General features: G+C 39.7%; 1 protein-coding gene across 2 annotated transcripts; it reads right to left on the reverse strand.

Moving 5' to 3' along the window:
* Nucleotides 1-9,722: 9,722 nt before the first annotated feature.
* CCL20 (C-C motif chemokine ligand 20) lies at nt 9,723-13,130 on the reverse strand. Of its 2 annotated transcripts, XM_027650545.1 has the most exons (5): nt 12,896-13,130; nt 11,939-12,228; nt 11,599-11,713; nt 10,743-10,820; nt 9,723-10,485 (listed from the first exon to the last, which is right to left on the reverse strand). In XM_027650545.1, exons 2-5 carry the CDS (start codon nt 12,018-12,020, stop codon nt 10,458-10,460), a joined length of 303 nt encoding a protein of 100 aa, XP_027506346.1. In that variant the 5' UTR covers nt 12,021-12,228; nt 12,896-13,130; the 3' UTR covers nt 9,723-10,457. The 2 variants fall into 2 exon arrangements, with proteins under 2 accessions (XP_027506346.1, XP_027506345.1); XM_027650544.1 differs by having other exon boundaries at nt 11,939-13,130.
* Between the last annotated feature and the right edge of the window lie 621 nt (nt 13,131-13,751).

The following is a 13,751-nucleotide window of genomic DNA, read 5'->3' on the forward strand; positions in this document are numbered from 1 at the left end:
TCGAGGGCCCACCGGGCTGGTGGCTGCGCGTTTGTGCTGCTGGAAAGAGAGATGCAGAGTGCACTAAAAATACAGATAGATATATATATATAGATATATATATATATATATATATATATATGTAAAGTGCGGACGGCTAAAGAGCCAGGAGTGACGGCGCAGCAAATAAGTGAAAGCTATTGGAAAAGCAAATAGTCAAGACATAGCTAAGGAAAGCAGACAAAGGCTACTACTAATGATAAACAAAAAAATCAGCTTAATTTCTTCAAAGATAGACTCAAGGCTGGAGCACAAGTGTGAGAATATGGTTTAGAATCGTTAAGGCTGGAAAAGGCCTTACAAGCACTGAGTCCAGCCATGAACTCACTGCACCGTGTTCACCACTGAGCCACGTCCCAAGTGCCACATCCACACACCTTTTGAACACTTCCAGGGATGGCAGTTCCACCAATTCCCTGGGCTGTCTGTTCCAACGCCTCACCACACTTTCCGTGAAGAAATTTTTCTTAATATCCAATGTAAACTTCCCCTGGCACAACTTAAGGCCATTTCCTTGCCCTGTCACTTGTTACTTGGGAGAAGAGACCGACCCCCATCTGGCTACAACCTCCTTTCAGGTAACTGTGGAGAGGGGTTAGGTTTCCCCTGAGCCTCCTTTTCTCTCCAGACTAAACCCCCCCAGCTCCCTCAGCTGCTCCTCATCACACTTGTGCTACAGATGCTTCCCCAGCTCCATCACCCTTCTCTGGACAAGCATTTCATCAAAGACAGAACAAAAAATGTAATTTAAAAGAGATAACCAACATAGAATCATTAAAAGATAATGGTAGAGCTAAAAATTTGAGTCAAGCTCTATGCTGAAATCATGGTAGAGCATCAATAGGGGGAAGCAGTAAACATACTGTCATTTAACCAGTCTCACAGCCTGCATTGTTGACAATGGATCAATAGAAGACAGTCCCACTCAGTTTTAAAAATACGTGACTTTTCCAAAACCACCCTTATGGCTCCCTACAGCTTCACTTTGAAGACAGTCCTTTGGTTTTTGAAAGCCAGGAAGTAAAATACAATGGCCAATTCCAGACTGACTTCAGGACACAACGGGGGGACAAAGTGGACTCCGAGCTTTTCATTCCTATTTGTTTGTTTAAGTCTTTTATCTTGTTTGTATGTGGAAAGTCTTGAGGGAGATAAGGAATATTTTTATTGAAAATAATCCAAACAACTTTCCAACTGAATTAACTTACTTGGACCGAGCTTATTCAAAAATAACTCTTTAAACAACCCCAAGTCTTGAAGGTCTCCAGTTTCTTAACAGTTTTTTGTATTTGTTTACCATGATATGTATCCACACAGATTATAACTTCAGAATATAAATCGTTTTAACTTAAATGATGTGAAAATGAACATGGCATGGACACTGCTTCCTATGTTAACTTAGTTTGTTCATGGTAAACACAGATTCATGTAGCCTTTCTGGTACTTTCAGCATTACTTGACACCTACCAGAAGTGCTACATTTAATTTTTTTTGGTCAAATTTAAAGGTTTAATACATTTCTGGAACATAAATGAGGAGTGTCTGCAGTTCCACTATAACTCACATATTAAACGTCTCTTCAATTCTGTACTCCAAGTTTGAGTTTGCATCATTGAATCAATTGTGCTGTTCTTGAGCAATCATTTTTTCAAGGTTTTCAATATCTTATACCAACAAGCTTTTTTTTTTTTTTGGTTATTCATGAGACACAAAAGGAAATGCAGCTCCAGTCAAAACAGGGGAGAGGGTAGTGGAAAGACTTCAAAGGTCCATGATGTCAGTACCTGTTGATTCAGCACTTTCTCGTCTCACTTTCTTGAAGTAAATCTCCATCTGAACATGGACACCTCACAGTTTGTCATCACCTGGGATTAAGATGCAATAATGGCACTCAAAGATAATAAGTCAAATCAGGCCTCAGCTTTCACCTCCTTTCCTTGCTTCTGTAAGCAGGAGATTACGGAGCAGCGGAGTCACGACAGAAGCCAATCACTCTAAGCTCTGTGCCTGCTGTGCAGGGTGACCCAAAGAGGCACTGACATAATGGCCTTGTTTGCTCCATTCCTGTGCAGTAACTAGAACAAATTGCTGACCACCTGGGTGGGGGAGGAAGGGCTAACACTGTGCTGAGACAAAGCTTTTCCCAGAGTGCTACCCAGGGCAGGCCTGGACGCAAAATACATTTATAGTGACTAACGGTGTGTCTTTATGACAAATCAGAACCAGAGCTGTAGCACAGGTTGGATTACCTGAGGAGGCTTTAGGCAGAAAAGGTAAAACTGAAGAGCAGGACTTACTGTTTGAAGCCTAGTCAAGGAGGAATTCTGATGATACAGCAGACTGAGAAGATGTCCATACCATTAAACCTTGATTGTTAAGCAGAAATACAACTCTTTTTCAAGTTCATGGAAATGAGCAAGTAGTGTATGCTTTTAGATGGAAAACTTAGATGCAAAACTGTTGCCCTAATATTATTTTACTATATCAAGACTGCACACAAATATCTGAGTCATGAAAGGCCAACTTTAAAGAATGCACAATGCAGGGAGTTAAAAGATATCTAAACTGGAAAGAAAAATTAGGTGCTGAGACATACATCCAGGATGAAATAATCAGCTTTTATGTACAGAGATGAAAAACATTGGTCATATCAGCCTGGAAAGATAACTTATATATCAGTTGCTCCCTGTGCATTTTTGCTTACGTCAGCTGCTTCCAGGAGTGGCAGAAAGTTAAGATACTGTAAACCTGATCAGTCTATATTCAAGAGCCTTTGAAAGACTGCAATATACCCTTATCTACAGTGCTGGAGACAACTATGTCAGACAATGTGAAGCAAAATCAATGCAGTTACAATGAAGAGCTTCCTTTTGAGAACCATGAGTTCTTCCTGTTCTACCAATCTTTTCTTGAGCCAATGTACCATCCTAAGGATAACAAGAAGCAAGTGTTTCTGACTCAAACATGCTCGCAGAGAAGAGTGGGTTTTAAGCCTCCTGATTTAAAGTTGTAACATGACCCACTTGCTCTGAAGTAGGTCAGTCTGTGGTGTGCTGAACTCAATCAGAAAGGTCAGCCCAAGAGTAGTCTGAGCTAAGGGAAAGATGTAGAAAGCCACTTCCTATTTCTGTTATGTCAGTATTGGGTGCAGTGAATTTTTACTAAGGGGAGTTTTTGTGTGCTGTCCTTTCTCATAATTGTCAGGTCTGTCAAATGCAGAAGGACTGTGCTCTGATAGTTCCTTGTTCCTGCTTGCTGAATTAAATGGGTTTACATAATGTTTTCTCAAGGTTGTTTTATTCTGGCATAGATAACTTGCTTCTTCTTGCCCAAACAGACTTGACTACGTCCATACACTTCTCTGTGCGTTGCTAGATCTCCTTCTCACTTCTGCTCTGTTATTTCCAGTACTAATCATTATGCCACAGCCATGAAAAATGTTAAAACTCTATTACTTGTATAAGGAATGTGATCTTCTGGGAGTTTGCTGTTTGCTAGGTAAGAGCTATTCTAGGAGAAAGAAATGACAGTGTGTTATAGAACAGACAAAGTGTTCTCTTTCCCAAAGATTGTTTTCAATATTTGTATGGCTGTTTTCATCAATTTAAAAATCTCAAATTAAAAAAAAAAAATACTAGTTGCAATTTACCAAGAAAGTGTGTCACCTACCAGTTTCTTTTCAAAGAAATTGTTGGATGTGCTGTTCACCCACAGTGAGATAATAATGAGTATCAAAAAGGAACAGTTTCTTCTTTGCTCTTTTCTTCCATCTTCCATCACTGACAAATTGTTTGCATATCCCATGCAGTCAGACAGTTCCATACATCCTTACTTGTTTCAGTCAAATTTTCACTTAACTGAAACAAGGTTTTCCTTGCTGTCCACTTTTTAAGGGGGAGCTTTTCTCTTTAACCTTGCAAAGCTGATGAGTTTACCTGACAGCAAAAAAACCTCAACGCAAAAAAACCCCAGTAAGAGATACTTATTGTACCGTTTCAGAGAAGACCTCAGCAAGCCTTTAATCTTTCTTTCCATGGCCCAGACCATGGGGGGCTGAAGACCTTTTGGTTTAGTAGAGGTCTACATCATCCAGTCGAGACAAGACAAAGCTGATGGTATGGGGTAATTACGTGAGTATTCTGCGGTCACATTGTCTGAGCTGCAAGGTAAAAGCCAGGGAGTTTTCTAGATGCACCTAGTGAGAAAAATAGAGAAGCTCTTCTACATCTACATAATACACAATTGGGTCAAACCATGAGCTGGGAGAAGCAAAAACTCCTGACAAATAACAGGATTTCTAGTGAGTGTAGAGTAGCATTGAAAAAAATAATAGGGAAAGCCACTTTGTTTTAAGAAAACACAGCTCCACTAAAGTAGAAGTATGTTCACCTCAACATTGTTTTTAATTAAAAAAAAAAAAAAGAAAAAAAAAGCCAAAGTAATTATTTTGTGATTTTATGTTTAATTTTTATAATGCAGAAATTTATTAAACATTTCACATAAACCATTATGTTTTCTACGTATCAGTTTCATGACCAGATTGGATGGGGTGGGATAGGGCTTTGAGCAACCCATTCTAATGGAAGGTGTCCCTGCCCCTGGCAGGGGATTGAAACTGGATGACCTTAAAGTCCCTCCCAACCCAAACCATTCTATGATTCTGTATGCCTTCACTAAGTGTGGTAATCCTATTACATTGTCTTGTTTTCTAAGTTTCTTTACCATCATTTCAATGTACTTCATATGGATGTGTGAAACAAGATAAGTGTATATCATCCATTAATTGTAATAAGCAATAATACAGCACTACCCACTTTCAAATTAATGAAACCTTTTTGCCTACTCTCATACCAAATTGGAGGATGCTATAGAGTAAGCAACTCTGGGATTTGCAATATCTGATATATCTCTGAGATTTGCATCATCTCTGAAAGACATTTTCACCATTTACTCTGAGTCATAACAACATGGAACATTCAGATGCTCATGGGAACACAATCATCTTTTTGAACCAGCTCTATTAAATGTACATTTGAAAAAAACAAATCACTGTAGTAGGACATATAGCTAAAATATTATTTTTCAAATACACATGACAAACTTTTACATGAACATTTTGATTTGTATTCCCTAAATACAGCTGTATAACACAGCTTATTCACACATGAGATACTGCCACATTTGGAAGTCACTCTACATCTTGATTTATCTGCCACGTTAAATCTATCAAATTCCCATTTTTCTACATTGTAAGTTTATAGTGTTATCAGTAGCTTTGTGCCTGACCAATGCTGCTGCAAGGATATTAAATTACTAGTTTAATCTTGACACTGTAATTGACAGTTTCACTGCAAATTGGACCACTCACTTGAACCCATCTCACTGGTACGACTCTAATCAGATGGCTTGATCAGTCAGTGCATATACAACACCTGCTGTTCCCCCCAGGTATGAGTCTGTAGCTCCTAACAGATTGTAATGTTTCTCTGCCCTTGGTACCTTAGAATGCCATCTGCTGTCACCTCAATAGTTGTGTATATGAATTCTTGGTACAGAGTTTATTCCCTTGCAAGCCACGCTCAGAACGATATATGTTTTGACTAAATTTTGTCATCCAAAAGCTATAGGAAGAGTCAAGTACTTGTTGTACTAGACCATCCTACACATAACATTTTTGCCTACACATAAATGTTCTGCCTTTCTTTGCTTATGAGCACGTTGCCAGGAGAGAAGACAGTTACAGCTTGAATCAAAAGTGTACCTAAATTCTGGCTGAGAAATTAGAAATGCTTTGTGCACTGTTTTGTACACTTTGGTACATGGCTTCACTAATCATGGTACCCCAACTGGACTATTTCAATGTTTCATGTTTCCTAAGCTGCTTTATCCTGTAGCTGTCTATCACATGGATCCTGTCATTCAGGCTTTCTCACCAGGAATCCCAAGTGCTGGGCCACACTGTTCCCATTTTCAAAAGTTGGTTTCTCTCTCTCTCCCTCATTCTTACCATGAGCATGTCTTACCAAGTGTCAACTAACAGAAGAGCATATCTGATAGCTTATTACAGCTACCCCTGTGTGTCTTCTCATTCACTATGGCGCAGGAAAGAGCTAATGCTGCCTGAACACACTATATCTTGTCTAAAGTCTGTGAGCCACTACATCCATCTCCAGCAGTAAAGTTAGGGTGCAGCAAAACTTCAGGAACATGGAAACGTAGATGCAGGTGCTTACAAATAAAATTGTTACTTTATTTTGGGGATATAACTGAAGTCATAGAAGCAAAACTACAGAAATGCTGTTGTAAATTAGTAAGAAGAATTAACAATAGTATTTTAGTCTCTACTTTTCCTGTGACATATTTCTGTTTTAACCATGCAGTATTCTAAATTTCATCTGCTGCTTTTACATTTAATATGTATTTTTGATTGCATAATCTTTGAATAATGCTATAAATTCAAGGAAGCTAAAAGACTATTAAACAAGTGCCTGGATTCATTTACATGAGCTACTGTGGTTAATGTATAATAGCAGCCACAGGACTGCACCTATTGTATACTGTGTTTAAATGTTCTAACACCAGCAACTCTAGGAGGGCTTTGGCTGGAAGCTATGTGCAGTTGGAAATTCAGAAGGAAGAAACACAGCAATTTAAAAACCTTTACAGAGTTAGGACTGCAACACTGCACAGTTAAGGCCGACACCTCCCAGAACAGAGAAACCACGACATCATGGGAACACAGATCATAGTTTTCATTTATGTACGGTCATACAACTATAATTGCATAGTAAACATGCATGAACAATGCACTGGATTTAATCTGGTGATAAAAGCTTCTTTTATGATTCATATTTTGGCAAAGGATGTTGCCTGTAGCCTGGTATTTGGAACAAGACTGCCAGGGTGTAACACAGCGTAACTCAGCATACAGAAGGCTTGTTACAATTGATCCATCTGTATTGGCTGGATGTTTATCCAGCTGGATGGATGCCATTAGAATCAAGTTATAGTGTCACAAGCTTAAAGCCCTTCTTGATTCATGAGTTCCCTGATTCAATTCTCAAAAAAATTGCAGAATGATGCATTCCAGTTCATCAGGAGTGAAGTCAGGCTACATGTGGGCTCAATGGTATTGGTAATTGAAAATAACTGACCAATTATCAACATCCCTAGGAGCTAAAAGTGCCATTGACACTAAGCACACCCAGTAATGCTTGGGTTTCAGATATACTTGAGAACATGCACACTGCGGGATAAGGGTCTTCACCCATTTGTCTCTTGGATTTGCAGGTGTTTTATAACCTCCCTTTGTGTGGAAGGCTGAAAAAGTAGATGAGGAACGAAAAAACAGTCTTCAACTGATAGCTAGATGCTACTATCAACTGAAGAGTAATGCAACAAATAACTTCTTAGTACTTGCCTAGCAGGTGAAATGCATCAGGTTTTATATTTTTCCAGTAAAATTAAATCAGCAGAAGATTTGCTATTCCTTACAAAAATCAGTTTCCATGCACAGTTATTTTGTTGCTTTGTGCAGGGGTGGGATTAAAAAAAAATATAAGAAATTAGTAAATCTAATTATGATTCTTATGTGAACAGAAAGTATTCTGTCAAGGATCCTAACAAAACAAAAAGGTGCAGTGTCTTGACTGGAACTGGTGTGAGATTGCTTTGTGGAAGGAAAAAAAGAAATTAAAAAGGAAGAAAAACCGTATTTTTTTAAAATGCACCAAAACCAACCAAACAAAAAGAACACAGAAAGAATATGCACAAATAGGATTCAATAGTAATACTCCAGCTGGCACAAGAATCACTGAGGACTGGTCTCGGTACAGCAAAAGAAGGAGATTTTGAAACTGAAGTATGAAGTTGTGCTGAGACTTTGAAGGAAAAGCTCTTATAGCCAATTCCCAAGTGATATCCAAGCTGTAATAAAAAGCCTCAGCACTTTGCAAGAAAAAATCATTTTGATTTGAAAAATTATGTAAATGGAAGGGGAAAAGTCCCCAAATTACCATCGTCATCTAATACTGCATCTCAAATTATTCAACAAAATTGCACATGCTGAATTAGAAGCTGAAGGCCAAAGATAGAGAGGAAAAAGAAACTCACCTACAGAGATGCAAAACAGTCCCACCAAAGTAATTGGGATTCAAGTTTTCCTAGAAATGGTCATGATTTACAGAGCTGTCAGAACTTTTAACTGAGCACTTAAGGTTACTTACAAAAACGTGCCTCTGATCTGATGATTTTGGAGATGCAGCGCTTGCTTATAATACTTGTTTTTATCCTCAGGAATTAATGGAGGGACATGTTATTTTCACACAGACTTTTGTACCAGTAACATAACAACCTTATCTATTTCTGATACTGAGCACAGAAACAAATATTTATTTTTTTTCTTCAAAAGAAGTTGGATATAAAAAAAGTTCAACCAGAATAAGAGGAACTAAAAAGAAATCTCACAAGTCATAGCTCTATGGAGGAAGCATGTAGAGTTTTGTAGCAATACAACTATGGATAACCAGAGGAAGGACAAGTTATAGAAACAATACAAAACTTTTAGCAGGCCCAACTAGGGAGTAAAGAACCACCCACAGAATTTCACACATTTGTCTTCACTTTCTTATTTTGTTCCCCTGCTTTGAATTCACTAGCTTGGTCTTTAGGCTTTTCTGCACCAAGTTCATTACAGCTCTGGTTCCTAACATCTCCACCAATGCTCACCTGTTCCCAGGGTAGGCTTGGGGAACTTCGGCTTCTGACACTTTTAACACAGATCCATTAGTCTTGTCTGTACCATTTTGTTGGTAGCTGATTTAGCCTAAAAACTCTCTGATCCCAAACAGGAGCCCACACCAGTTCTAGAAGATATGGGGGAAGGATTAGGGAACATGCTGGGTAATAGCTCCTCCCTGGAAAGCTGATAGCTTCTCACCTGATATCCTCAATATCAAGGACATGGAATCCACCTGCTGGAAATTAAAGCAAAATTATCTCGCTCCTTCAGAGCTTCACTCACAGAGAACTGACAGTTCCCAGATTGGCAGAGTGACAAGCGGATTAAGTCCTAGCAAGTTTTGAAATCAGAACATAACAGCCTTTCGCTCATGACCATCATTTTAAAAACCCAATTCATCTCAGCTCCTCTCTCAAGGGCACCAAAAATATATTCTCTCTAAGTTTAAATTAAAATTAATGCTTGTATCTCTATGACTAAAAGGTACCAAGCCAAGGTGTAAATTTATCCATAATACTCCAGTGCTGAGAGGGAGAGAACTACACAGCCTACATGGTCACATCCCTGAATTTCATGTGGGCCATGTAATAGTATGTAAAGAGCTGAGCAGCCTTCCCCATTCAACCTGCACCCATCTCCTACCTTCCATGAAGTCTCATTACTTTTGTCAGGCATCATTAACCTCCATCAAGAGATCCTGCACCAAGAAAACCTCATTATGGTAGAAGCCATAGGATAACATAGGAAACATAAAAAGGGCAGAAAAGCACTGCAAATTTCTCCTCTATAGATATATCATCTTTTGAGTTGAGAGCAGACTGTGGTACTGTAATCAGTCCTCCTCAGGCTAGAAGCTTGCCCAGTGACAGTATGTGTAAGGTCCCTCCTGAATAAATAGAGAAACGTGTAAAAGAAAGTCTCTCAAGTCTGGTTAAGATCAAACTGAGCTAAGAACAGGTCTTCATGTTAAGCAAAAGCTTGATTTATAGCAGTTGTCTGGGGGTAAGGAAGCAATTACATCCTCTGGAGGTCATAGCTACCCCTAGGGCAAACAAAGTGAGGAAGGTGGAAAGTGCCTTTAACAGGTGTCAACACACTTGTGTAATTGTTTCAGCTGGAGGCTCATAAGCAAAGGGATTCATTTCAAGGGGAAGTCACATGTTTTAATTAAAAAAATAAACGTATCACACAGAGAGTGCTGATTTTAACATTTATTTTTTTTTAAACTCCAATTTCCATTTTTTTTTTTCCACAGGCAGACTTTCTTTAGCAATAGCTCAAGGAGTATTATAATGCTAACTACAGCTACAAGGAAACATTTTGGCACAAGACAGTAATAAAATAAATAGAATAAATAAGCCACTTTACACATGTGGAACAAAACAAAAACAACATACAATAAACTTAATACTCTGTACAACAGCTTAAGGTAGTCTTTACTAAATAATTTCATGCCATATTAGTACACATATTAGTAAAAATAGAAACTGTAACAAAATGCTTAAATCAAGCAAACCAGAGATGCAATATGAATCAACTAGAGAAGTTCAACAGTTCCAAAGAAGCCTGAGTTGGAGGTGAGTGAGCACACAACAGTGTACAAGACAATCTCAACCAAGAGGTTGAACCTGGTGATTCTTCAGCCAAGTCTGTGTTTATTTCCTTGCTGGAAACCATATCAGGCTGACATCCTCTTGAGCTTATGGCTGTTGAAAAAAAGAGAGAAAACACATAAATAAAGACCTCAGCCACAGGTCAGTTACAGATTTCTTCTCTGAGAGAATAGTTCAGGTAGGGAAAGGGACATGTGGACATGAGAAGACTCTAAAAAGGAGTAGCCAATTCTGACAGGAGACAGAAAGACAAATGTGTTCACCAACGCCATCAGGAGATGTGAGAAACAAGCTTTCATATATGCCCTGTTTTCATCAGCCTTTCATTATTTAGATGTTTAGATTCCTACCTGAGGAAAAGAAGATGCTTCTTCACCCAGCCTTCGTTGGGATTTACACAGGCCTTCAGCCCACTGTTGGTGTGGAAACTGGAAAAGAGATAATGATAAAGAAATCAGTAAATAATTAGAAATCCCTACTAGTAAATACTGTGAAGATCCATTTTGTCAAAGAAAGTGTCATAGTTACTCTATATAATGAACAATAACAACTGCTTTTGTAAATGCAGTTAGTTTGTTATTGTTAGATATAGGATAATCCAAACTCCTCCAATATTATATGAACATAAAGAAACATCCAATTAAATTTGAATGTAATAGCTGCTTCAGTCTCAGGGATCATTTTTTGCACCATAAAATTGTGTTCAATTTATTTGATCCATTGAGACAAAGACCTTTGCTGGATACCAGAAATAATTTCTAAGATTAAGCAGATTAGTTGCTGTCAAACTAAGGTGACAGATCAACATCTAGGAGGGACAAAACCTTGTGGAAAAGGAAATCCTATCCCTGTGAAGTAAGAGAACTCCTGTCACTTATGTGTCTGCTAACAGGTCTTGGCAAGGGAACACCTTGTGTTGGCTAGAGTGGCCCTCAGCTGGAAACGAAGCAGGTCTTTGTTTGCACAGCTGATTCCTAAACAGTCAGGAATTTATTATTTACATTGTATGGCTGTCCCATGAGTTAGTAGTCCCTGTCAACTACAGGTTGTGTGTTTTGTTTACAGGTATTATATACAATTTTTTCAGTTAATTTAGGTTTTTGAAAAAGCAAGAAAAATCATTCAAATAATTATTTCTCCCCAAACAGACATCCTAAGGTTAATACGTATCAGAAAAACTGGAGGATCTTCTGAAAAGTAACTTACATGATTGCAGGGATATCGCAGACTTCACTGGCGAGCTGTTCAGTGTAACCCTTCAGGGCCCACCGAGGCAGACGCACTTTGGTGTAAGACAGGCAGCAATCATGATTACTGTGTGCTGGAATGAAGGAAAACAGCAAAGTAAATAAAACCCATTTGGCTCGTGCTGCTGCGATGTCTAAGTACTCACCGTACCCAACTATCCAGCTCCCTCCTGACAGAAGAGGAGGATGAGGCAGCACACTTTGCTGAAAGCATTCCCCCCACCTCACCCTCCTCCTGCCGCCAGCTGCGAGCAGCACCAAGAGCTGCTTCCTGGGGCAGAACGCCAGAGTTCACTCACCTTCGGAGGTGCCACACAGGAGCAGCACCAGGAGCCCCATCAGGGAGACCAGGACCATGCTCTTGCTGCTAAAGCCAGCCATTCCCACTTCACACTCACAGCTGTGCTCCAGTGAGAGCTTGGCTGCTGCCTGCCTGTTCTGCCAGCCCTGCCTCACCTTCACCTGCTTATAAAGGGGTGGCAGGAGCCACGGGAATTCACACGCGGGCGGGTTCCACTGTCATCAGCGCTGGGTTTCCCCACGGCAAATTCCATCGTGCCTGATTTGGCTCCAGCACACCTTCCTGGTACTATAACCGGTGATAAGAGTGTAAGTGTGTTTGGGGAATATTTTTTTATTTTTTTTAAGTAGCTTAATAGATTCAGTCTAAAAGAAAAGGAAATAAAAGTCTGTGAGGTAATGGTTCTGTGGGTGAAGGACGTGTAGCTTTAGGGGTTGGAGTGTGGGTTGTGAAATGAGGAAAGTCAAATGTAGGTAACTCTCAATGTTACCTACAGAAACTGTGTGTCTGCTGTGTTCTAGTTTAATAAACCCAGCCTGGGGGCTGGTGGAGGTGGGCTGACCCAGCCAGATTCATTTCAATATGGTGTGCTCACAGGAGCTGGGTCACTAGCTGTGATGATACAAAAGCACTACATTAATATTAACTGGTTGGCTGACACAGTAACATCAGGCTTTGCAGATTACTGCTTTCTGAAATCTAGATTGTAGTATTGGCAAGGACATGTGAGCAATATTGAGTATTCATGGAAATAGGTTTCTTCAGCTTCCTATACCTGTCATCACTTTCAACCCATTCATTACACATCTGAACTATTTAATCTAAAACAGAGCGAGCTTAAAAGCAACCTGAAATGGGGCCTGTATTTTCCACTGAATCTGTGCTGTCCAGAATGCATTAATGCTGCTTCATAAACAAGAGCTGTAGCTTGTTGCTTTCCCATCCCAAACCGTACCTGAGTATTGCGACTCCTGAACATTCAACAAAAACACAGAATCTTACAATTGCCTCACATGGCTCTGGAGAAACCACCGGGGAAAGGCTCTGTCATCACTGCAAACACCCTGTTTGAGCTGCTACTGAAGGACGGTACTTTCCCGTGCTGTTTAGGGATCTGTGTGAAAATAATGGATTGGCTGCAGGCCATGTCCTGGTTGGCCAGTGTACACAGGAGCTGCTACCAACTCCAGCTGCTTATAGAGTAACCTGAGCTGTAAGTGGCTTCTCTTAAGGTAGAGCTCAAGAACACGGTAATCCTTCACAGACTGCCAGTACCTCTTTCTAGAAATGTAAACAGCTTGAACTCCAGAATAGGTTGTTATTCAGAGAAAATAATTTCTCTATACAATAGCCACAATTTAGGGAAGCTCATATGGCTGAGTATACATTAGCAGCTTTGCAGTGTGCATGGCACCAGACATGCTGGAGATGCTTCTCTGGAGAGCCACAGCCCCTGGCCAAGGGACAAGGGAAGAGGCAACAAAGAACCCATGCCCTGATGTAACTGTTTTATGGATCATAGTGAAATGCCATAAAAATACATAAAGATCAGTGCTCTCAGTATGCAGCTATTTCTGCGCTGTTTTGAGGACTATCTGTCCACAGTAGGCAATGCCTCAAACTACATTAACTAGAATGGTAATACCTGAAATTAGGACAGTTTGGCTTGATATTTTTTTCGTTAACACACGGATTTCAAGGATCCCAAATCTGTAACACCTACACCCAGCTTGTTTCTTATGCCATTTCCTAGGCCATGCTGTTATCTAGATGGAGGTGGCCTTGCATCTCAAGTCTCCCCTGTGACTCTA

The sequence above is a fragment of the Corapipo altera genome, unplaced genomic scaffold, assembly GCF_003945725.1.
Source record: "Corapipo altera isolate COAL_440 unplaced genomic scaffold, ASM394572v1 54, whole genome shotgun sequence".
Taxonomy (NCBI): Eukaryota; Metazoa; Chordata; class Aves; order Passeriformes; family Pipridae; genus Corapipo; species Corapipo altera.

What these genes read in the sequence shown, in the direction of transcription:
- CCL20 (XM_027650545.1), bottom strand. Translation starts at nt 12,020, where the DNA reads ATGGCTGGCTTTAGCAGCAAGAGCATGGTCCTGGTCTCCCTGATGGGG. An exon ending in TGCGATATCCCTGCAATCAT is followed by an intron (nt 10,821 to 11,598) that starts GTAAGTTACTTT and finishes TCTCTTTTCCAG; the next exon opens with TTTCCACACCAACAGTGGGC. An exon ending in AAGCATCTTCTTTTCCTCAG is followed by an intron (nt 10,486 to 10,742) that starts GTAGGAATCTAA and finishes TTTTTTCAACAG; the next exon opens with CCATAAGCTCAAGAGGATGT.